The sequence below is a fragment of the Peromyscus maniculatus genome, chromosome 6 (genome assembly GCF_049852395.1).
Source record: "Peromyscus maniculatus bairdii isolate BWxNUB_F1_BW_parent chromosome 6, HU_Pman_BW_mat_3.1, whole genome shotgun sequence".
Classification (NCBI taxonomy): Eukaryota; Metazoa; Chordata; class Mammalia; order Rodentia; family Cricetidae; genus Peromyscus; species Peromyscus maniculatus.
The window spans coordinates 64,408,294-64,431,759 of NC_134857.1; the positions used below are offsets into that span (position 1 = coordinate 64,408,294).

General features: G+C 41.5%; 1 protein-coding gene and 2 long non-coding RNA genes across 5 annotated transcripts in view; 2 read left to right on the forward strand and 1 right to left on the reverse strand.

Moving 5' to 3' along the window:
• Window positions 1-1,918: 1,918 nt before the first annotated feature.
• On the forward strand, window positions 1,919-7,146 carry LOC121830469 (uncharacterized). The gene is made up of 2 exons (XR_006073683.2): window positions 1,919-2,518; window positions 6,673-7,146. It is a non-coding gene; the product is annotated as an uncharacterized LOC121830469 (long non-coding RNA).
• Window positions 7,147-11,981: 4,835 nt separating this feature from the next.
• Mnd1 (meiotic nuclear divisions 1) overlaps window positions 11,982-23,466 on the reverse strand; it is a 68,618-nt gene continuing 57,133 nt past the window's right edge. For all 3 annotated transcript variants that reach the window (XM_016003804.3, XM_042279208.2, XM_076574318.1), the window contains 2 exons: window positions 18,192-18,236; window positions 11,982-12,222 (listed from right to left, as the gene is read on the reverse strand). In XM_016003804.3, coding sequence (XP_015859290.1) covers window positions 12,116-12,222; window positions 18,192-18,236 — 152 coding nt within the window. In that variant the 3' untranslated portion in view covers window positions 11,982-12,115. The remainder of the gene's footprint in view (window positions 12,223-18,191; window positions 18,237-23,466) is intronic.
• On the forward strand, window positions 16,381-23,099 carry LOC143273881 (uncharacterized). The gene is made up of 3 exons (XR_013052138.1): window positions 16,381-16,573; window positions 21,686-21,770; window positions 22,816-23,099. It is a non-coding gene; the product is annotated as an uncharacterized LOC143273881 (long non-coding RNA).

The window sequence follows — 23,466 nt, forward strand, 5'->3', positions numbered from 1 at the left end:
TGGCTAGCTCTCTCTCCACACCTGCATCCTAAACTAGGAGACCTGAGAGGTTCTCGGACTACCTTCTCATCTTCATATATGGCTCGTCCAGTGCTGTCAGTCCTGATCCAGGGAGCCACCTCAGACTTTACTCTTGATTTTATTTGAAGCTAATGAACAATAATTTGTAATTACAAAGAATAACATGGTATTGTGTGAGCACCGTGTCTTTAAGAATCAACCCTGATTTCATTCAAGTCTGTGAGACAGTTTGAAATGCCCCAGCCAGTGACTGCCTTCCTTTCTCCTGGATTCCCCAGCACTAGCTGCAAATCTTTATTACAGCATGTACTGATTGATAACTGTCATTTCAGTTTCTGTCTTTGCATGAAGATCATCTTTAGGAATCTGTTGCTCATTTTGTGAATGGTGTAAAGTAGGCATTTCATAAATGACTAGATGTGTGTGTGTGTGTGCGCGCGCGCACCAAGAATCTCTTTTGTAGAATAAGTTTCAGCTTGCTCAGTTTCCACAGTTCTCAGAAAACTGCAGTTGTCCCTTCAAGAAAGGCAAGTGTTCTGGGTTAGGTGGTCTTTTCTTTTGCTTTATTGTAAGCTATTAAATAATACTGAAAGTGGGTGGGCTTGGACCCAGCCACGGTGGTGGAAAGGGAATTCATGCCTGCTACCTGCTTCTGCAGTTTATCTTCTCTGTCCTAGAGACTAATTTAAAGCACAGCTCAGCTGAATACAAGCCTAGAATAAACAACAAAGAGGACCTGGAAGTCTCTCTGGCCATAACTGCAAGGATTTAAGAAAGGGAAGAGTGAGGAAAGAAAGGAAGGTGTGCCTGATGCTTTTCACAGCAATCACACAAAATAAAAACAAGAGAGTTAGAAAAACACACTCTTGGGACTTATGGCAGAGAAACATAAAACAAGGGAATCAATGGGGTTTTTGGTAGCCCATCAACCTCATCTAGAACATGAACTCTGCCTCAACAACCTATCCCAACCCCACTTGTGTTGATCTAGGTAGCATCCACAGATTCACTTCACAGGAGAAATTGTTTTCTCTTCTTGCCAATCTGGGGATCAAGCCCAGGACCTTGCTGGCTTGCTGGAAGCATCGCACTACTGAGCTACATCCCCTGCCCACACACAGGAGATTCTTCAATCTGAGGTCTTGGAGCAGCTCAGCTTTTAACCCGTCCGAATAAGGGTTCTTCTGGCTTGCTTCAGTATCAGAATCTGCTGTGGAACAGTTACCAAACATGGGCAGAGAAGCCTGCAAGCAGGGGAAGGGGAGGGAGGGCAGGGTTTCAGCAGTTATATAACCACAGAGGAGCCTGCAAAAGCACAGTGCTCTGCCTTCCTTAAAAATAGTAAATCCTGAAGATGTCTAAAGAGCACATAAGTGCATCTTAGTTGCTGGGTTAATAGCTGGAATGTAAGATTCCAGATATCAACATAATGTGATAGGTTTACATGGTTACTGTTTTAAATAACTTTAAATCCTTGATGACCTCAGAGAAATTTAAGTGCCTCGGTTTCAGAAACGGTGGAATAAATGCCATTTCCCTTTCACTGGCAGTGAGTCACAAATGCTGACCTACAGACTGTCCCCAAACAAGATGCATTCCAACAGCTCATTTCTACGTCTGTTGTTAGGAGCTGGGGACATAGTTTCCCATAGAAACAATTTTAGACGTGGTGGTTTCGTTGGCCAGATATGGCCAAAAGAGCCCATAAGTAATTTTATGAAGGTGAGCAGCATGTAGAAGAACACTTTTCTGTAAGGAAACCGTTGACAACTTCCAAGCTACGATTTCTGGACCCCCACTCCGCTTGCCCTGAATCCCCAGTGAAGGAGTGCTGAGGGAGGCAGGGGTGTAAGGAGGGACCCGAGGGAGTTCCGCCCCAAGGGCAGCACACCCACACAGAAGCTTCCGTCGTGGTATTGTTCACTAATGGGGATTTATTTTCTGGCGAGAACATGACTGCTCTCTGCTGATCACAGCCTCTGTGCTACAGAACAGTGTCAGCTGTTGGGTCCACATTTTTTGCTTAACTCTCCAAACATTCTCAACATCTCTGAAACTGTTTTTTTTACATGCACTTAAAAGGGAGGGGGCATGAAGCCTTGGGGTGTTAAGCAATTTACCCAAACTCCTATTTAGAGCCGGGACTTCGCCCAATCCTACTTTTACTTAACTCCACTATTTTGCAGACTTGAGGAACATTTTCCAGGAAGTGGGGGAGCATTCCAACAGCTCACTGTGTAGTTTTCCATGATAGCTCTCATCACGTCAGCAATCACCCTCCTAAGCAGCTGACTCAGGACCACGGAGGCCTTCTATGCAGACAAAACAAGGATGAAGGCTCTGGAAACCTAATGGCTACAAGACATCCCAACAGGAACACGCAGAGCCCATTAAAGTCTGACTGCTGCCAGACGACAGCCTCGGGCAGGTCGCTGTGAGCGGGCACTACCGCAGAGGGCCCCTCAGAGGGGACTGGACTGCAGCGGACCTTAAAGGGGTGAGTTTCAACAGAAGGGCTGCCCGCAAAGGGCACAGAAAACAAACTGGCATACTGATGATTTCCTAGGAAGGGATGGAGCTAATAGAACTGCTCAACACTGCGGAGGATGGGGACATGGGAGAGCTGGGGTCAGAAGATGCAAGTATCCCTAGAATTTCTGCATTATAATTTAGCTCTCAAACAGTGTCAACCCCCCCACCCACCCACACACACACCCTGTCGGTAATTTTCTTGTGCAACCTACTAGCTTTTTCTTGCCAGCAGACTAGTAATTATAACCATGCATATATTTGTTTTCCCTTTATTAAAAATATAGCATATGGCTTGTAGAAATTTTGAGCAATAATAAACTTAGTTTATGTGGGTCTGTTTTGCTATTTTAAAGTTGTTATACTTGTTTAAAAGGAGTGGTTTCTACAATAAATTCTAGTGAGGATGTGGGGAAACGGGAACTCTCATTCCCTCTGGTGGGACTGCAAACCGGTGGAGCCACTCTGGAAATCAGTGTGAATTCTCAAAAAGCTGGAATTAAGTCTTCCATATGGCCCAGCTGTACCACTCCTTGGCATATGCCCAAAGGACTCAACATCCGACTCCACAGACACTTGCTCAGCTGTGTCCACTGCGGTTCCGTTCACAACATCTAGGAAAGAGAAACAACTAGATGCTCTTCGACTGGTAATGAAAGTGTGGCACATACACACCACGAATACTATTCAGTTGTAAAGGAAAAGGAACTCGTGAAAATCTCAGAGAAATCAATGGATCCAGTAAATACGAGGAAACCCAGACCCAGAAGGACAAACATCCCATGTTTTCTTATCTGTGGCTCCTCACTCTGAATCCTCAGACGTGAGTACACTACATAGAGAACCACAGAATCCAGGAGAGACTAAAGGATGTGAGGATGGTGGCTTTGGAGGGAAAGGCGGGGCAGAGGTGATTCCAGGGGGAAACTGGGAAAAATGGAGGGGCTCTCACCGGGGGAGGGGGTGGACTAGAACAATACAGAGGAAGAGAGAGGGAAGAAGAGTAAGTGACACTAAGGGTGTTTGAAAAACCCCAGGGAATCATATTATTTTGTATTTGCCTGAGTTACATATAATATATACATATGTGTGTGTATGGATATGTATGTGTGTGTATACATGAACACACAATTTTAAAAAATAGGACATAATTTTGAGGAGAGGGGACATGGGAGAGGGTGAAGAAAGGGGGAAATTATATACAGCATACACATGAAATTTAAAAAGAAAGGTTACGGTTTTTCTAAGTAAGTCCCAAGTACTAGGAGCAGAAGAGGCAGTAACTTCCGAAGATGGTCTTACTCAGGTTAATGCTGTCTCTGGAGACCCAGACCCTTACAGATGGGTCTAGCTTTATGAGTGTTGCTCACTCAACAATGCCATAACAAGCTCTCCCTGGCTTCCTTCATCCTTTAAACTTTGGAAAAAAGACATTTATTTGTTGTGTATACACATATGTGGGTACATGCATGCCACAGTACACATAGGGAGGTCAGAGGACAACTTCAGGAGTTGGTTCTCTTCCTTAGCCACGTGGGTCCTAGGGGTCAAAGTCAGGTCATCGGGCTTGGCCTAGGTGCCTCTAGCCACTGAGCCATCTCAGCAGATCCCTTTACACTTCAGACTGCCGTTGTACCTGCTCATTTACCTTTTGTCATCAGCATCTAGTGAAATGTGTAACAAAGACGAGCCATTAAATGAATGTCAAACATTTCCAATAGTGGAGAAAAAGCATCAAATGCACGTGGATAATGTGTACAAGGAATGTCCTGAACAACTACACCGATTAGTAACAGGGCACTTTCCCTAAGGGGTTGCATTTTCCCTATCTGGAAAAGAGTTGAGTGCAACACTGTGGAGATGTGTCAGGAAAAACCAGGCAACACGGGAGTCAGGCAGTGGGAAGGGGACCGACGTGAAGCATCCCCCCGGCACACAGTGGGTATGTCACTGGCAACTGCGGCGTTTGCCTGAATAGGAAAATGACTGTGGCAAGGACAGTGGGACGTTCAGGTGCAGGAAGGGCTCCCATTAAAGCAGCAGCAAAAATCCTAACAGAGAAAATCAAGGCAAGTGTGGGTAAGGAGGGGGACGGAGGGGTAAACATTTGACACAGTTGTGGGGACTGAGGGGGAAGCGGCCTGAAAAGTAACAGCTGCCTTACAGTCTCCTGGAATCGGGCCAATTATAATCTACAATAAAAGCGCTGATAGGCAGTGGTGAGGCCATTTGAGGCTGGAGATTATCACGTAGTTCTTTCATGTCAAATACTGGGGGAGGTGTTCCTTCATCCTCCAAGGATGAAGAGGTGGAAACGAACATGCCCTCGGGGAGCTTCTGTTGAATACCGAGAAAGCCATCTTTCTCTTCAGATTATATGTGGTGCCAACATTCCAGCCTTATTCCGAGAATGATCTCATCATACAGTTAACACTGCAGTGGACTGTAGCTGTCACTGCGGATGGCCATCTGTTGTAAAAGCTGAAGTACCTCTTTGGACACTTGGTCATGGTTAAGCAAAAAAAAAAAAAAACTGTGATATCTAGATACTGCATTCCCTGAAGTCGTACTACACGAAATGTTGACACAGTTCCAAAAAGGAAGCTACTCTTCTAGATCCATTAAAGAAAACACTGCTATAAAATATGCTTTTTTTTGTCTGCTAAAAGAAACAAATGAACATGAGCCATTTCAATCCATGTAGATGACTTTACTGGAGTATTTGTAAAGGGGAAATATTTGTTCCAGTTGACCTAAGAATTAAATAAAACAAATAGTTTTAATGGAAACTCACCAAGCTAGGGGGAAACAGGCAGATGTGGGTCTCTAGAGTTCGCCCAGCATGGGAAACAAACACAGGCCAAAGGCAGGCTACCTGAACACGCTAACAACCACAACTACACTGAAAAAATGTACATCTGTGCAATTTAAATGACTTAAAAGTTCCCATAGTTCCTTTTCAAAATGTTATGAGAAACACGATGCCTTCCAAGTCCAGGCTTGCAAACCAACTCAGCCTCTCTGCATGAGCCTCAGTTTCCACGTGGGAAGAGGTATAGTTTAGAGTCCTCAGCCTGTCTGCATGAGCCGCAGGAAGAGGTGTGTTTTAGAGTGTGTTCAGAAAAGACTTAGGATGTGACCCTGAGTGCCAATCTTCAGCCTAATGGCCAAGGAATGTTACAAATTTACTTCTCAACTAATGAAATCTAACTAAAGCACAATATTGTTCACAAGTCTGTTTTGATAAAAGATTCCCAGCTGATTTTAAACAAACCTTTTAAACAAAAAAGTTATTTAAACTACTTGGAGATGGTTTTTCTGTGGAGATGTTCAAGGCCTCAGAGTCATAGCCTTTCCACTTCTTTTCTATAGAATTCAGCTCTGCCTTGTCCTTCTCATGCTCTTTTTAGAAGATTAATTCTTCATGAATAGGAACTTTTTTTGGTCAAGGAATTCATCCTCAGAACTCCCACAAATGTGCCAAGAGATATGTTTAGAAAGGTTCTTTCAATGTAGTCTGAAATACCATGAAATCCAAATGTCCACTAATCTTGACTCAGCAAATCACAGTACATCTTCATAATGACACACTAGGGAGCAAGTAAATAAGTAAATTAAACTGTGGGCTCACATTTGAAGATGTCTAGCATGTTCTAAATGGAAGACAAACAGTATTAGCAATACACATGGAGTGACCTAACTTTTGTTTTTGTTATTTTGGAATTACAGTTGACTATTTCAAAGACAAAATGTTCCCAATATTGTATAAACTGTCTGGGAACACATGAGATGATAAAATGTCCAAATATCTTTTAGGAAGTAAGTATAACATGGTACTAAATTTATAAAAGATATTTCATAAGAACACTGTAAATGTGCCCAGCATCATATTGAGAAAACAGTTCTCTGCAACCAAGAAGACTTTGTGTAAAATACGGATGGCTGCACAGTAAGAAACATATTAATATTGCTTTACCTCAGGGGATTTAACAACATCATATTTCCTGAACAGAGATGCAGGAGAAAAAAAAACCTTTGACAAATTCAATAACCATTCTGTCTAAAAATACTCAAAACATAAACAAACAAGAAACATTGAGAAATGTTCTTCTATGGTTATAGGACATGAAGAAGTCAAGCTGATACTGACCAGGAAGCTTCTCCCAGCTGGCTAGCCTTCACGGCCTTGGATAGACAGTCCTGGATCGAAGGTGCTATGCAGGCTGCTGAGGAAGGAAAGCCACTGACAGTCTTACCCAGCTGTGAATCCTGTGAGCTGACAACCTTGGTAACTCTGCGTCCATCGGTGCAATCATGGCGCAGACGCCATGGGAGAGGCCATCGCTTTCCATTTGGATTTAAGGCCCATTCCACAGGAAGAAATGCACGTCCGGTACAGCAAAACTGGCCAAGAACCCATTGTTGGGAGCTCATCGCAGTTTACTCAATGGACGTAGCATCAAACTGTCATCTGAATTCCCTCCTCTCTCTCTACGGAGCAAGAAGGCCTCACCAGATGCCAAGAAGATGCTGGCACTGTGCTTCTTCCAGCCTGTAGATCCATGAGCTAAATAAAACTCTCTGCTTTACAAATTACCCAGAGTGTTGTTGAGATACAGCACTAGATAGCAGACTAGCACAGCAGGCACAAACTTCCACACAGGGGCTTGAGGTGGAGCTTGGTGCCAGAGCACTGCCTAGCCCCCAGGTTCAATCCTTACCACCACACAAATTAACAAAATTAGATTAATATGCAAAAACAGTCACCGTTAGGTATGTGAGTAATGCCAGATAAAAGATAAAATGCAAGAGAAAACTCCTTGTAGAAGGAAACAGAAAATTAAAATTGTGGTGATATTTTGTGTATGATCTAACAAATAAAGCTTGCCTGATGATCAGAGGGCAAAGCCAGCCACTAGTTAGCCATAGAGGCCAGGCAGTGGTGGCGCACACCTTTAATCCCAGCACTAGGGAGGTTGAGATGATTAGGCTGAATGGAGAAAGGAATATAAGGCAGGAAGAGATAGGAGCTCTCATTCAGGCTGGCTGCTCTGCTTCTCTGATTTTCAGCTTTCACCCTGATATCTGGCTCTGGGTTTTTATTTTTAAGACCAATTAGGATTTGTGCTACATAAAATACCCCAAGTACATTTAAGTAACATAAAATACACAAGGAAAATGACAAAATTACTGGTAGAACACGGACTACTTGAAGAAATAGAAAAACATCCTTTTCTCTTGGATAAGTTGCTCTCTTTCCAGCTAATTTACAAATTTAATGCAGACTGTCAACAAGAGTTCTTTCTGGTCTTGAAACTAACGCTCAATTTCAAGTCAGTTTGTCCCTTGGACTTAGGGGAGAATGAACTGTGGTCAGGGGAGTGTTCCATGTTGGTGATCCTCTGGAGAATGCACTCACTACTTTACAGTCTTGGAGTTAGTTCCATTCGCCTCTCCTGATTTGTTGCCAATAGGCTTGTTAAATCATTTGATTTCCAAAGAAGCTGAAAATCTCAATTTTAATGAGATACTATATAGCCTGAATATGTTAGTGACTAATTTAAATTTAAAATAGGGCTGAGGTTAGAGTACTTGCTCTGCATGCCTTTGGACCTGAGTTCAGATCCCCAGCAGGCATCTGTAACCTCAGCACTATGAGGCAGAGACAGGTGGATATGGGGGTGGCGGGGGTGGGGGTGTGGGGGTGTTATAAGCCAACAATAGCTGAAACAGTGAGCTCCAAGTTCAGTGAAGAAACCCTGTCTCAAAAAACAAGGCAGATAGGGAGATAGGGATAGAGAAATATACCCGATATTGACTTCTGGTGCTAAACACACACACACACACACACACACACACACACACACACACACACACACACACACACACACACACAGTACTGTTGGATAAAATAAAAACCATTTTGTAGATCACATTTCGTCTACATGCTGCCAGGTTTTGACTTTTTTGGAAATAAGCAAACTTTTTCTGCAAGGGGTCAAACAGCAGCAACTATTTTGGCTTTATAAGCTGCTTAAAGCCTCCATTTCACATTCTTACTCATAACTGAAAAGTAAATAAAAGACAGTAAAAAAAAGGACTCTGAATTTACCTTTCAGGGCGACAGTTTACTAAGTGAGTTAATCCTGAAATTCCACCTCTAGTGCCTTGGAAGAACACAGCACCTCACCTGACCTCCGTCTCTCACACCTTTCTCATTTTTTAGAAGCTGTTCTTGGGTAAGCATATTATGCACCAGCCCACTCAGTAGATCATTTCCTTCTGGCATAGAAATGTCTAGAAGTGGATCTCCGAAGGGTGTCTGCATTGTTCTGGGCAGGGCTCTACCGTCTGTCATACTTCAACAGATTTCACACATGATACCATACCAGCTCACATTAGACACTTACTTAGCTCAGCCATCGTTCCCACAACTGTGCTAAGAAGCACCCGTGTGCGGCTTGTTGTATTCATTTTCTAGTTTCTTAAAGATATATTTGATAAGAGTTAAGGGAACAGCATCTACCTGAGGCAGACCAAGAACTTACACTTCTTTCAGACCACAGCATGGCAAGCATCAGAGAACTCAGATACGCTTCATTTAGCACAGAGTGCCTTGACCCTTGTCCAGTTTCAGAAGGCCCTTTCAGTGATGTGATGTAAGCGGCAACAATGATGAGGACTGGTCAGGATAATGTACAATTCTTTTCCTTTCAGAATCTCTTAAAATTGGAGCAGATATGACTTGAGAGATGTAAAAGATAACACATGAAGGAGAATGGTCAGGTGGATATCAGCTCCCTGGTGCCTTAAAACTTCAGGCCTCATCGAAGATACCGAGATTCCCAAATGTTGCATGATTGGGCTAGGTCCTAGGTCACTTGTAATATTATTCCAGATCAACTCAACTTGTGCCTCATAGATCTTCAGTTCAACAACAAAAGTAGCCTAAGACTATCAAATTACCTAGAGACTGCCTGAACCAATGGTCCCATTTTCATACCAGTATTTCCAGTTCCACACAACAGTGAAGTCAAAAGCATTCTTCCACCTGAACAATGCAGTGAACGGAACTGTGGGAGACAAGCCAGCTGTTCTCACAGAGCAGCCATCATGAAGACCAGGTATAAAATCTGTAACAGACTTCATTGTGTTTATGAAAGAAAGGGTAATCAAAACTAAAAATCAATCACTTCCTAAATACTTTCCTACATTGTATTACTTCTTCTGCTCTTTAGATTATGTGTATCTATTGCACCTGAAGGGTGGAAATATCACATGAGTCGGAAATGAGGCACATGCCTGTGGTCTCAGCATTTATGAGGCTGAGGCAAGAGGACCAACTGTTCAAGGTCCTCCTCAGCTACATAAACTGAGGCCAGCTGGGCTGTGTAAGAATCTGTCTCAGAAAAATAAAACAAATAAACAAATAAAACGACAACAACAACAAAAAAAAAAAACAACCCACCCTCCAAATGGCTGGTGAGAAGGCTTAGCAGGCAGAAGTGCTTGCCCAGAATTCACCTTAAACAAACACACAAAGGAGCTGGCTATGGCGGCACGCAGCTGGAACCCAGCAGTCGGTGGCAAGATGGGAGGCAGACACGGGAGAGTCACCTGGAGTTTCTGGAAAATTTTAAAACTTCCAAAAAGGAAAAGACTACTACATGAGAGCATGCTCTTCGGTAGGGACCTTACCTCTTCCCGTACCATCATCACGTTGGCAGGAAGAACTTACCTACACTACGTGTCAGCAGCCTGCTCTCCTTCTAGAATCATCTATTAAATATCTGCCAGCACATTGTTGACTCAGGAGAGTGCTGTAATTCCAGGTTAGTCCATGAACACACCCAGCGCACTCATTCTCTACCATCCTCCTGAAGATCCAAATCCAGAGTTACCTGTTTACACAACAGCACCTCAAGAATTAGGGGGAAAGGCATCTTTTCTCTCTCTCTCTCTCTCTCTCTCTCTCTCACACACACACACACACACACACACACACACACACACACACACACACACTTTTTCTAAACAAGGAAGCAATAAATAGTAAGTTATGTCTGAAAACTCTTAAGAATTGGGCTGGAGAGATGGCTCAGAGGTTAAGAGCACTGACTGCTCTTCCAGAGGTCCTGAGTTCAATTCCCAGCAACCACATGGTGGCTCACAACCATCTATAATGAGATCTGGTGCCCTCTTCTGGCCTACAGTCATACATGCTGTATACATAATAAATAAATAAATCTTAAAAAAAAAATCTTAAAAAAAAAAAAAAGAATTTCCACATTTGTGTTATCAGGTGTTTCTTAGCTTTTTTCCCCTTTTCCTTTGCAGCACAGGCTGGTCTCAAACTCACAGCAATCTTTCTGCCTCAGTATCCCAAGTGCTGTAACTAAATGCATGAGGGACCTCTGTGCTTCTATTTCATACATCAAATTCTTCATCCAGGGAGAATATCTGTTGCCCTGGCAACATAAACTGACCCCAAGAACAAACAAAGATGGACCAATTTGCACTGCCCACAGCCAGGAAGGGATCAAGCAGGCCCAGAGCAACCCCTGAAAATACAAAGGCCTGATTCACTAGCAAATGGCCTGGATGCCACTGGGTCATTTCAGACATATGGAGCACTTTACTCAAGTTACTTAAAAGAATACCAAAGTTGGATAGTGTGAAGATATTAAGGTATGTGTAGTGAGCCTTGCTGTACCAGCTTTTGTCTTTAATTTTGTAGTGTCTGCAAATACTCCAAACGGCTAAGCTGAGCTCTCTCGCTCTCGCTCTCTCTCTCTCTCTCTCTCTCTCTCTCTCTCTCTCTCTCTCTCTCTCTCTCTCCTCTCTCTCTCTCTCTCTCTCTCTCTCTCTCTCTCTCTCTCTCTCTCTCTCCCTCTCTCCCTCTCTCCCTCTCCCTCCCTCCTTCCTTTCTTTCTTTCTAGCTAGGGTGGGGGCAGGCACTCACATGATTATGTGTGTGCTCTAAGGAACATACATATTTCATGTTCTGAAAGGACATAAATCAAGACAGTTGGCCATGGGCTTGTTCTTTCCAGCAGAAAGGTACCAAACATTAGAACAACGCAGTCTCCGTGTCGGAGGAATTGTAATATAATTCTAGATTGAAGATTGAAGGACAACAATTTGCTGTACTTTCTGGTTTGCAGTTTGCAAAGATGATACAGCAGACTGAATGTCAATCACATACATTTCCACCGAGTACTGAGATTTGGACTTGTGTGTTTGTAACAGGGCATTCAAATTCATTCAGTATTTAATATCTGAATACAACTTAAAAACTCCATCATGCCATGGCTTTGCTAAGAAAGCTGCACAGCGACTTGACTGGTGGTGGCTTTGCTTGCATTGCCTGCTTTAACGACACTTTAACGAGCACAATGTGGAATAAGGTTACCAAAAAGGGGCGAAGAACATTCTTATTTTATACTTTATTTAAAATTGTAAAACGATAAACGGTTAACAGACAAATGAAAATTTGGTACCAATAGTTAGAGAATGTTTAAGATTTGACGATTCATAAGCACACAAATCCTTTCTCCCAAACATTTTAGTCTATGTAGTCAAAGTCTTCTGGAATTCCAAAGTTCTTATCAATTTTATTTTCTTCAAACCCAAATTTTCTTTTGGCCCAGGATTTTATTGCAAATATGTTATCTATAAAAAAAGATTAAAGATGTTTTTGAGAATTAAAAACACAATCATAAAGCATCTTAATCTAATTATTATCACAGTGCTTCCATCACTCTCGACTCTATTAAAATACGAAGCGGTTTGCTACTTAAGGATGCCAAAAGGGAGTAACGCAGACAGCAGTTTCCTTGAGTCTTGCCACATTCCTACCAGAGGCCAGGCTCCACTCCTCAGCAATCCCAGCTGCTCTTGCTCCCAGAGGGAGCACTTTCTCACCAGACCTTTGTCCTTCCCCTCCAGTAATGGCTTCCAGATAATCAGGACAGCCTGAGGGACTGGGCGAGAGGGCGGGAAAATGTTCTCTTTAAACTGACACAGAAACAGATGTGTCTTTGGTGTCCCGACGGGGAATCTGTATTCTACCACTGAAGAGAATGCACCTCCTTAAAGGAATTTATCCCAAAAAGGAACCCCAAATTGTATACGAAGATTTCCAGAGAAGGCTTTTCATCCCAGTGTAGTAACAACAAGGAGGTCAAGGCCCACTCAAGCATCAGTGATTGGCAGCAAGAAGGCAGGACAATACCACATGGAGAGGCAGAGCTGCCCCTGGGTTAAGAATGATGGTCTATATAAGTCTCATCTATTATATAATTTATAATTAAAATGCTTTCCACAAACACAAGAACAATGGCCTGAGATGTCCAAGTCTGTTAAGAGGACACTTTACTCGTGGTAAAAATGAGTAAAAGATTAAAACAAGTTCCTCCTAAGTGCCAGGGCTGTATCATGTCATTACCCCTTCTAGCCACCAGCCACACTACCTTAGAATGTTCTAGAGACAGAAACTTTAAAGATGATTGAGTTAAAATGAGGTCATTAAGGTAGACTATAACCAAATTTGATGGTTATCTTTATAATTTAGATATAATGAGAGAGGTCAGCAGCTGGTGAAGAAAGATGACAGGAAGTAAGAGGCAGCCATGTGCAAGGCAGGCAGTGGCCTTGAGGCAAACTCGACCCAGGCCTTCAGATTATCGACAATAGTCCTATCTCTTGTTGAAACTACTCTGTAATATATATACACACATATATTCTGCCTTCCTTCAAATCAATATATGCATTTAGCTTCCCTTAATAGACTAGTTCTGTGGAAGGATGATTCTAAGTATTAAATAAATAAAAATTTTGGAATTCAACTTTCTTTCTAGAGCGAATACTACTAACTCAAGAGGCAGACAGTACTGGACCCCAGCTGGAGAAAAGGGCATTGTTGGATGGGCTTTGAGTCTGGTATATATATGCTTTAATATGTTTTAATATTTATATTTTTTTAAAAAAAGAATAGTGTTAACAAAATGTCACTGTTTTTCTATGAATGAGTTCTAGAATGCCAACAGATATTTAAATAAAATTATTCTTTATAACAATCTAAAATGAATCTTCACTTTTCTTTTCTTTTTTCTTTCTTTCTTTTTTTTTTTTTTTTTTTTTTTTTTTTTGGTTTTTCGAGACAGGGTTTCTCTGTGTAGCTTTGCGCCTTTCCTGGAACTCACTCTGTAGTCCAGGCTGGCCTTGAATTCACAAAGATCCGCCTACCTCTGCCTCCCAAGTGCTGGGATTAAAGGTGTGCGCCACCACCGCCCGGCGAATCTTCACTTTTCATAATGTGAGAATGTTAAAACACCAGCATGAGGCAGTCCAGGATCTGCTGGACTTGTGTTTAGTTTTACAGTGTATGCAGTCAGGAAAGCCTGGCCAATTATAGCCCAGTACTTAGAGAGGTGAGACAGAAGACCAGTACTAGTGCAGTATAGATACTGCAGAATGTGCAGAATATGTGCCTTCAAGATGACACAGGAAGAAGCATCATTAATGCATTTTCAAACAATTCTAAAGTCATGTGTGTATCAGAGAAAAAAGACCTTCCAGGACAGGCTCCATGAATGTGGAAAGACTTCCAGGAAACAAGGACACACACAACAGAGGTGGCTTGTGAGAAGATACTGTGAACCTGGGTCAGAAAGAAGATGGGCACCAAGGAGGCTTTCAGCTGCTCTGAAGAGAGGAGTTTCCTGTTCACATCAAGGACAAGAAAACATCCAAAGACTGAAAACAAAAAAACCAACAAAACCGTACTGTGATATCTAAGGGTCAGTTCAAAGATGCTGACCAAGCCTTCCTCAGGCCATTGGAGATCTGCCTTAAGACAGTGCCATATATAATCCTGACAACACATTCCCTATCAAATAATTTTCCTATTGTACATAATTTTATAAGTCAACCAAGACTATTCTTTTAAAAGAAACAACCTTAAGACTTATCTATCAGTATTAATTCCTGGTGGTTCATATGCTTTTACACTAAACAGCAACAGAAGAGTTTTTGCAGTGAAGTCTCCACCTCATGCACTAAGATGCCTTTTGGTTCCTAGCACAGAAACTAAGTCACTAAGTCCCTACTACCTGAATGTATTAGGATGTAATTTGTTAAGTAAGATGTAAAGTATCACAAAACATTAATAAGATAGAGTTCATCTATATTTAAAACTCTTTTTTTTTCTTGTTGTTGCTGTTGCCTTTTTCAAGACAGGGTTACTCTGTGTAGCCCTGGCTGTCCCGGAACTTATTTTGTAGACCAAGCTGTCCTTGAACTCAAAGATCATCCTGCCTCTGCCTCCTGAGTGCTGGGATCAAAGGTGTGAGCCACCACCATGTGGCTGCAATCTCTCATTCTATAAACTAAAATGTTGACCTATTAAATAACAGCTATTCTTTTTAAAAATGTTACATATTTTGGTTTCAGGTTTTGTTTTTGTGGGATTTCTGTGTATGCAAATGTGTCTGTCTTTGTGTTTGAACATTTTCTTTGGCTCTTCTACTGCTTGTCTGTTTTGTCCTGTTCTGATCTATTTTACTTAATTTTGTTTTATTATTATTTTCTAGATACCTCTATGTATCCTAATGAGAGAGAGGAAGAAAGAGTGGATTTGGGTGGGTGGGGAAATAAGGAGGACCTGAGAGGAGTTGTTGGGGAGAGCATAATCAGATTATATTGTATTTTTGAAAAACCATTTTCAGCCAGGTGGTGGTGGTGGTGGACATCTTTAATCCCAGCACTCAGGAGGCAGAGACAGGCAGATCTCTGAGTTCAAGGCCAGCCTGGTCTCAGAGTGAGTTCTAGGACAGCCAGGGCTATACAGAGAAACTGTCTAAAAAACAAAATTAAAAAAACCAAAATGTATTTATTTTTATGTGTATGTGCATGTGCCTGCATGAATTTATTTAGACCACATGCATGCAGGAGCCTTTGGAGGCAGGCAAGTGTGCTGGATACTTTGGAACTGGCATCACAGGGGTCCTGAGCCTCCACGCAAGTGCTGGGAACTAAACCTGGGTCTTCTACAAGAGCAGTACTCTTAACTACTGAGCCATCTCTCCAATCTGGAGATTCATGGTTCTAGAAACATTTCAAGGACATTGTTAGGTAAAAATAAACCAGACTTTAGCTAACATCTATTTTTTTTTTTTTTTTTTGCTATAAATAACCCTGGTCTTTTTTATTGTTTTGAACCCAGGGAGGTTTTCTGAGGTGTAACTCACTTTATCTATCTTCATTTTTTTTTAACACATGCTTATGTGAAAAGAGCTAGCTGGAGCCTTAAGTGGGAATATTTTCCAAGTAGAGTCTCATTAGCCCAGGTTGACTGGGAAGGGATGTATGGTATAAGATGGCCTTGAATTTCTGTCCCTTCTGCCTCTATCTCAGATGCTGAGGTTGGACTATTCACTGCCATGCAGTTTGATTTGGTGCTGAGAATCAACCCTACTTTGTGCATGCTAAGCAGCCTGCTAACTGAGCTACATGCCGAGTCCAGGAAAGACAGTTCTGAACAGCTAATTCTGTTATCATAAAAACAACCCTTCCACGGGCTTTTCGAACTCTCAGGATTTTTTGTTTTTTGTTTTGTTTTGCAGCTAACCACAAAGGGAGAAAAATTTCTTACAACAGTTTTTCTATGATAATTTTGGAAGTTTATGATGAATTGGAAAACAACTTATAGTTGCTTACTTAACAACCAGAATTTACAGTGAACTGGGGAGCCAGAGAAAGGGGTGTAAATGTCTAAAATACCATGCTGAAGAGCTTTCAGACTCCTATTTAGTCCCCTCAAAGCGTGAGGCAGGCATTACTCCCAGAGAACCGAGGAGGAACAAGCTCAGAGAGGGTCAAAGGGTCACGGAGCAGACTCAGAGGCACTCACAGTGGCTTCCTTCTGCCCCACATCCTGTTGTTCCTACTGCTCACGTGTAGCTTCCCTGCCAACGACTGGAGGGAAATCATGAACGCGTTGTGGTGGCGGGAGGCCGAGCAGGTGTGTGTCACGGAGCACGGGTGAGGTCAGAGTCAGGCCTCACCTCCCCACGTGCATCTAACTTAGGTCCTCGGTTTGGTGGCTTTACTCCCCGACTCATCTCGGCCCCCGACCACCTTATCTTCAGTCCATACGGACACTTGCTTCATTTTCACACTCAGAATCTTGTACTTCTCAAACCTATATAATATCACATTTGTTATCACTGTTACTGTTAGCGCTTGGGGGAGATAAGGTCTGATGTGGCCTAGGTTAGTCTTAAACTCTACCTCGCCAAGACTGGCCTTCAACTCTTTTCCTGCCTCCAGCTCCTGAGTGGTGGGACTCCAGACACGTGTTACCACACCTCCCCCTGTATTTCTCACTTTCTTATCCTTCACTGACACAGTGTCTGCTCTTTTCTCTCGTTTTCTCTATTAAAGCAGTATTTTGTTTAGGAAACAAATTATAATAAATGAAATAAATAAATAACAGTTTTATAGGAGCCCAAGGGGAATTTCATTAATATTTTCTACTTATTTTATTGTAAAATGGATTAGGGGAAAATGAGGTTTAAGTTTTCTGTGAAATGTAGGCCTGGCCCAGCGGCAGGAAGCCTAACACACATGCCTGCTCTCCCAGAGGCTAACCCGAGACTCCACAGTCCCCTAAGTTCTCCCCACTCGGCTTCAGCCCTACACATACCTCCTCCCAGGGGAGCAGACAAACACCGGGAGGGGTCAGCCTCTCACGAGGTGGAGAAACTCAGTCACCACCATTTTATTACTAACGACTGGGAAACCTCAGAGCTATTCTCTGGCAGGTTTAGTATTATTAATCATACTTGCATAGAAATCACAACAACCATTACTAGCTTGTTCCTAAACTTAGGACATACATAATGCATTGTGAGAGAGCCGGCTTGGCACAGGATGCAATCTCACAAAGCACCCCAAGCTGACCTCACGCATGGTCCCCTGCCGCAGCCTCCCAAATGCTAAGCTTGTAGGCCTGTGCCAGCACACCTGGTGCCACAGTGCCCCACTAACTCACACTTCTTAGACTATCTTTGTGGTGTAGATCGGAAAAAGAAAGCAGGCTCACGGAGAAGAATCGCAAAGCCAGGCCTAATTGCGGTAGCGCAACGCGCTTGGCTCCGCTTCAACCTGAGGAACAAGGATCACATCTACCTTGAAACTCCCACAGGGTAAGGGGAGAGAGAACACACCACCCTCACTACAGGAGAGCAGCAGACAGCCCTCAAAGCACCTTAGCTGTTCTTGTCTCGAGAAGACATCCTGCAGGAGACCGTGGACGCCCAAAGGGATTATAAGCCCGAATACAGGAAACTGCAGGCTGCAGATACTTATCACCGGGAGGGCACTCTCCTGGCATGTGTGAAGCCTTGTGTTCAATCCCCAGTACCAAAGAGAAGCACAACTACATGGAGCTTCAAGCACACCCTTAGATATGTGAGTTCAGTGATCAGAACCTGGCTTAGGAAAAGTTAGACTGGGAGCTACTCCTGGCTTCGGAGAAATGCACTTTCGTAAAGATGATTCGGAAGCTGTGTGAGCACTGAACTGTCCATCACCGTGGAGCCTTGGTTACCACCCACTGGTGCCACTGCAGAACCTACCAGTCCATCGGTTGGCGGCTTCTTTGGCTACTTTATTTGCTTGACCTGGGGGGAAAAAAACCCCGGATAAAATGATATGCAGTTATTTATACATATAAAACTACCTCCAACCCTCTACAGATATTTACCAACATATTACAAATTACACATATACTAGAAATTACCATGAAAAAGCTCAAATAGTAGTATACCATTGTATTTTAAAAACCTATTCCAATGCTCAAGACAATTTTTGGTATTTGCAATTATATTAAGTAAACAGAAAATCAGTATGAACAACTTCCCTTTCTAAATGTCCATCACCACTGTACTTTGAAGTACAAGTTTATTTTATAGCTTCACTTATTTATTTGTGTGTGTAGGGGGGCACAGGACAGGTGTGAAGGCCAGAGGACACCTTACAGCTGTCGGCTGTCTCTTCCCACCAGGGAGTCAAGTCTGTGTCAAGCATTTTTAACCTCTGAGATACCTTGCCATTCCCTAAAGTACAGGTTTAAATGAGATTGATAAAACAATTTACTGGTAAAATAATTTACTCTATATATTCTTAGGTTACAATAAATCTAACTTTTAAAAATTTTAGAAAAAAAGCCAGGGTGGTTCATATCTTTAATCCCAGCACTTGTAAGGCAGAGGCAGGAAGATGTCTGTTAAGTTCAGGCCAGACTGGTCTATGTAGTGTGATCTAGGGCAGCCAGAGCTACACAGTGAGAGCCTGCCTCAAAAAAAAAAAAAAAAAAAAAAAAACTATTAGAAGCAAGAAAGTAATCCCACAGGAGAAAATAGTTATTTTAATTTATATGTTAAATATATATACAGGTGTGCCAATGCATGGCTGAACTTCAGCACACTAGAAGATGAAGCAGGAGGATCTCAAGTTTGAGGGTAGCATGGACTATATGGTGAGAATTTATCTCAAAACCAAACCAGGAAATTTAAAATAATGAATATACACTCCTACTAAGTGTATCTGTACAAGTATCTTTCAAGTCACTCTAGATAGACTGTTCATAGCAATGCCATGACCATAAACATCACTTATACTGATGACATCTTAGTTTGTTTTGGTTTGGTTTTTCGAGACAGGGTTTCTCTGTGTAACAGCCCTGGCTGCCCTGGAACTCACTTTGTAGACCAAGTCTGCTTCAAAGTCATGGAGATCCGCCCGCCTCTGCCTCCTGAATCCTGGGATTAAAGGAATGTACCACCAAGTCCAGCTGACAGTTATTTCTTTTAATTATTTATTTATTTTTATTTTATGTGCATTGATGTTCTGCCTACATGTATTATCTGCGTGAGGGTGTCAGATCCCCTGCAATTGGAATGACAAACAGTTGTGAGCTGCCATGTGGGTGCTGGGAATTGAACCTGGGTCCTCCAGAAGAGCAGCCAGTACTTTCAACCACTGAGCCATCTTTTCCAGCCCTGATAACATTTTTTTTTATGAAAACATTCGTTATATATGACGGATTTCACCCTATTAACTTGGTGGATTCATTAAACGGTTGTACAATCATCACCACTATCTTAATTCTAGAACATTCTTATCAACAATAGAAAATCATGTATGCCAAGCAGACATCCACAATCCCCATTCAGAAGCTCCTAACAACAAACATGTTCTCTTGTGTGTGGCTTCTCTCCACACACCAGTATTTTCAGGGTTCATCATAAATCAATGCCTACTATTTTATATAATAAACTACATTTTACAACTTGCTTGCCCATTTGTCTGCTGACAGACATTGGGCCATTTCTACTAATCCAAACAATAATTACATTGAACATATTTTCAATTCTCTTGAGTGTAAGTCTAGAAATAGAACTGATGACTCACGTGGTGTGCACTATTTTGAGGAATGGATAATTTTGGGGGGTTGATTTCTTGAAACAGGTTCTTACCTTAAGCTCCTAGCTCACTTGCCAATCTTCTTGCCTCTGCCTCCTAAGTGATAGGATTCTAAGTGTATGTCACCATGCCTGGCCTTTCATTTTCTTTTTTTTTTTTTCTTTTTTTTCTTTTTCCGAGACAGGGTTTCTCTGTGTAATTTTGGTACCTGTCCTGGACCTCACTCTGTAGACCAGGCTGGCCTTGAACTCACAGAGATCCACTTGGCTCTGTCTCCTGAGTGATGGGATTAAAGGCGTGCGCTACCACTGCCCGGCCTGGCCTTTACTTTTCAAAGTAGCTGTACCATTTTGTAATCCTACCAGCTATACAAGGGTTCCAATTTCTCCACATGCTCAGCAACACTTGTCTTTAAACACAAAACAAAACTGTAGTCATTTGGGGCTGGAGAGATGGCTCAAGAGTTAAGAGCATTGGCTGCTTTCTCAGAAGACCTGGGTTCAATTCCCAGCATTTGCATGGCGGCTCACAACCAATTATAACTCTAATCCAGGGAATCCAATGCCTTCTTCTGAAAGAAGGCACTGCATTTACATGATGCACAGAGATACACACAAGCTGAACACCCATACACATAAAAATTAAAAATAGAGAAAAATGTCATCCTAAGGAATGTGAAAAGACATCTCACTATAGCTCTAATCTAATGAGGAATGCTGTTTCCTTAGAAAAATGTTTAATCTGTTGACCATTTTAAGTTGAAATTTTGATCATTTTATTACCAAATTATAAGTTCTTTTTATATTTTGGATATAGCTTATCTGTCAAATACATTTTTCTCATTATATAAGTATCATTTTATAATCCTGATAGTTGAAAAAAGTTTTCAGTTTTGATGAAACTCAAATTATGTTTTCTTTTGTTTTAATGGCACACTAAAGTAAATGATGCCTAATGCAAGGAGAGAAAAACACACATCTATGGGTTTTTTTTTTTTTTGAGAGATGTAGCTTGAGCTCTCACATTTCGGTCTTTGGACCATTCAATTTCTGCTACGGTAAGCAGAGGAGTGCAGGCTAATTTATTACATGTGTAGATCTAATTGTGCCCAACAGCATTAAGAGATTTCTTTCTCAGCTGAATGATCTGAGAATTCTTAATCCTGATTACAATCAACCATGCTGACTTCTGGACTCTCACGGCCATTTCATTAATCTATGTCTCTCCTGACCCAATATCACACCCCTCCAATGGCTGGATATTTGCATTAAATTTTGGAATTAAAAAAATTAGTCTTCAATATTTTAAAAAAAATTGTTTATTTTGGGTCTCTTCTATTTCTATATGAACTTAAAGAATTTCTGAGAAATCAGCAGGTAGAACTATGATGGATTCTTCACTGAATATGTAAATTAATGTCTGGAGTATTTCCACCTTAACAATTTAAGTCTTTCACCCACTAACCTGGCATGTATTTCCACTTATTGGAATCTTTATTTTGTTTCAACAATGTTTCAGTTTTCAGGACACATCTTTCCCTTCTTTGTTTGATATTTTTATTCCTAGATCATTTGATTCGCATTGACGCTATGGAAAAACATGGATTTTCTTTCCTTAACTTCAGTTTCAATTTGTTCATTGTTAGCAATACAGAAATACAAATATACTTGGGCATGACGATGTAATCCCAGCATTTGGCAAGGCTGAGGCAGGAGGATCAATCGTTCAAGGTCAGCCTACACTACATAGCAAAACCCTATGCTCTAAGCAAACAAACAAAGAGAACGTGATTTTTAAAATAATGACATTCTGGTATGCAAACCTTCTGAAATTATTAGTCATAATAATTTTGGGGGGATGTTTACTTCCATTAATATAATTATTGTTGAAGATTTTTCAATTTGGGGAGTATTTATTTCCATGCATATAAATATTGCTGAAGATTTTCTATATAAATATAAAAATATATAATCTAAAGTCAACTAGCTTTACTTCATTGTTTTGTTTGTCGATTGGATGGTTGGTTTTTCTAGACAGGGTTTCACTGTGTAGCTCTGGCTGTCCTGGCACTCACTCTGTAGACCAGGCTGGCCTCAATTTCTGAAAAATCAGCAGGTATTTCCACTGCCTCTGCCTCCTAAGTGCCAGGACTAAAGGAGTGCACCACCACCACCACTTAGTTTTTCTTTCAAAGTGAGTATTTTGTTATTTCTTTTTCTTGACTGGCTAGAATTTCTAGTAAAATGTTGAACCTGTAATGAAAGTAGACCTCCATCCAAGAAGATGACCTCTTAGGTGGAGGAAGTTCATTTCCCAGTTCATTGAATACTTTTAATTAGGAAAGACTACTGAATTTTGTCCAAAAAAATGGCTTTTAACTGGGTGTGGTGGTACACACCTTTAGCCTATCATCCAGGAAGCAGAGACAGGGGAAATCTGTCAGCCAGAGGCCAGTCTCATCTACATAACAAGTTCTAGACCACCCAAAGATACACAGTGAGACCTTGTCTCAAAAATATAGAACTTTTTTTTTTCCATTTCTTTAGACAAATACTTGGTTACCCTTGTCCCACCAAGTTTTATTTTATAAATATCTTGTTACTGGATTTTTTTTTAATAGGTTATGTTGTCTCCTTGGATGAACAAACCTTGCATCCTTAAGATAATCCTTTTCGTACGCTGCTGGACTTGGTTTACTAATATTTCGTTGAGATTTTAACTCTATTCCTAAGTAATATGAATCTTAAATTTTCCTTTCTTGTTATCTTTGTCTAGCAGTGGTATCAGAATGATGCTGGGGTCAAGTGACACGAGAAGAAGTCTTCTCTACTTCTCAGCCGAAAAGAACAATTTAAAGGTTGGACAGAGTTCCATCACTGAAGACCAGGCTGTATCTATGCACGTCTGCTTAGTTCAAAGTGTTAAATCTTCTACAACCTGATGTTCTAGTTCATTTGACCTTTGGGGAGGGGGTGTTCAGGATTTAACCCAGGGCCACAGGCATGCTAAGCAGACAAGCCAACTACCCCCATTCCTCCTTCAACTGTTTATTCAAAGTATTGTCCTGTTTTTAAATACTAGAGTTTTCAAATTATTCAAATAATTACTGTTGATTTATCTATTTGTCTCTTTAATTCTTTAAGCTTTTGCTTTATGTATTTTATCATTCTCATATTAGTTGCATATATTAGTTACTTTTCTGTTGCTAGGATGAACCCCATGACCAAAGGTGACCTAAGGAGGAAGGGATTTTGGTTTACAGTTCAGGAAGAACCATTATGGTGGGGAGGCATGGCAGCACGCAGCAGGCATGGGAGAGGCATGGTGGCAGCAACAGGGAGCTGAGAACTCCCCTCTTCAAATACAAGCAGGAAGCAAAGAGCAATCAGAAAGGATGAAAAGCTTAACCTCTCAAAATGTGCCTCT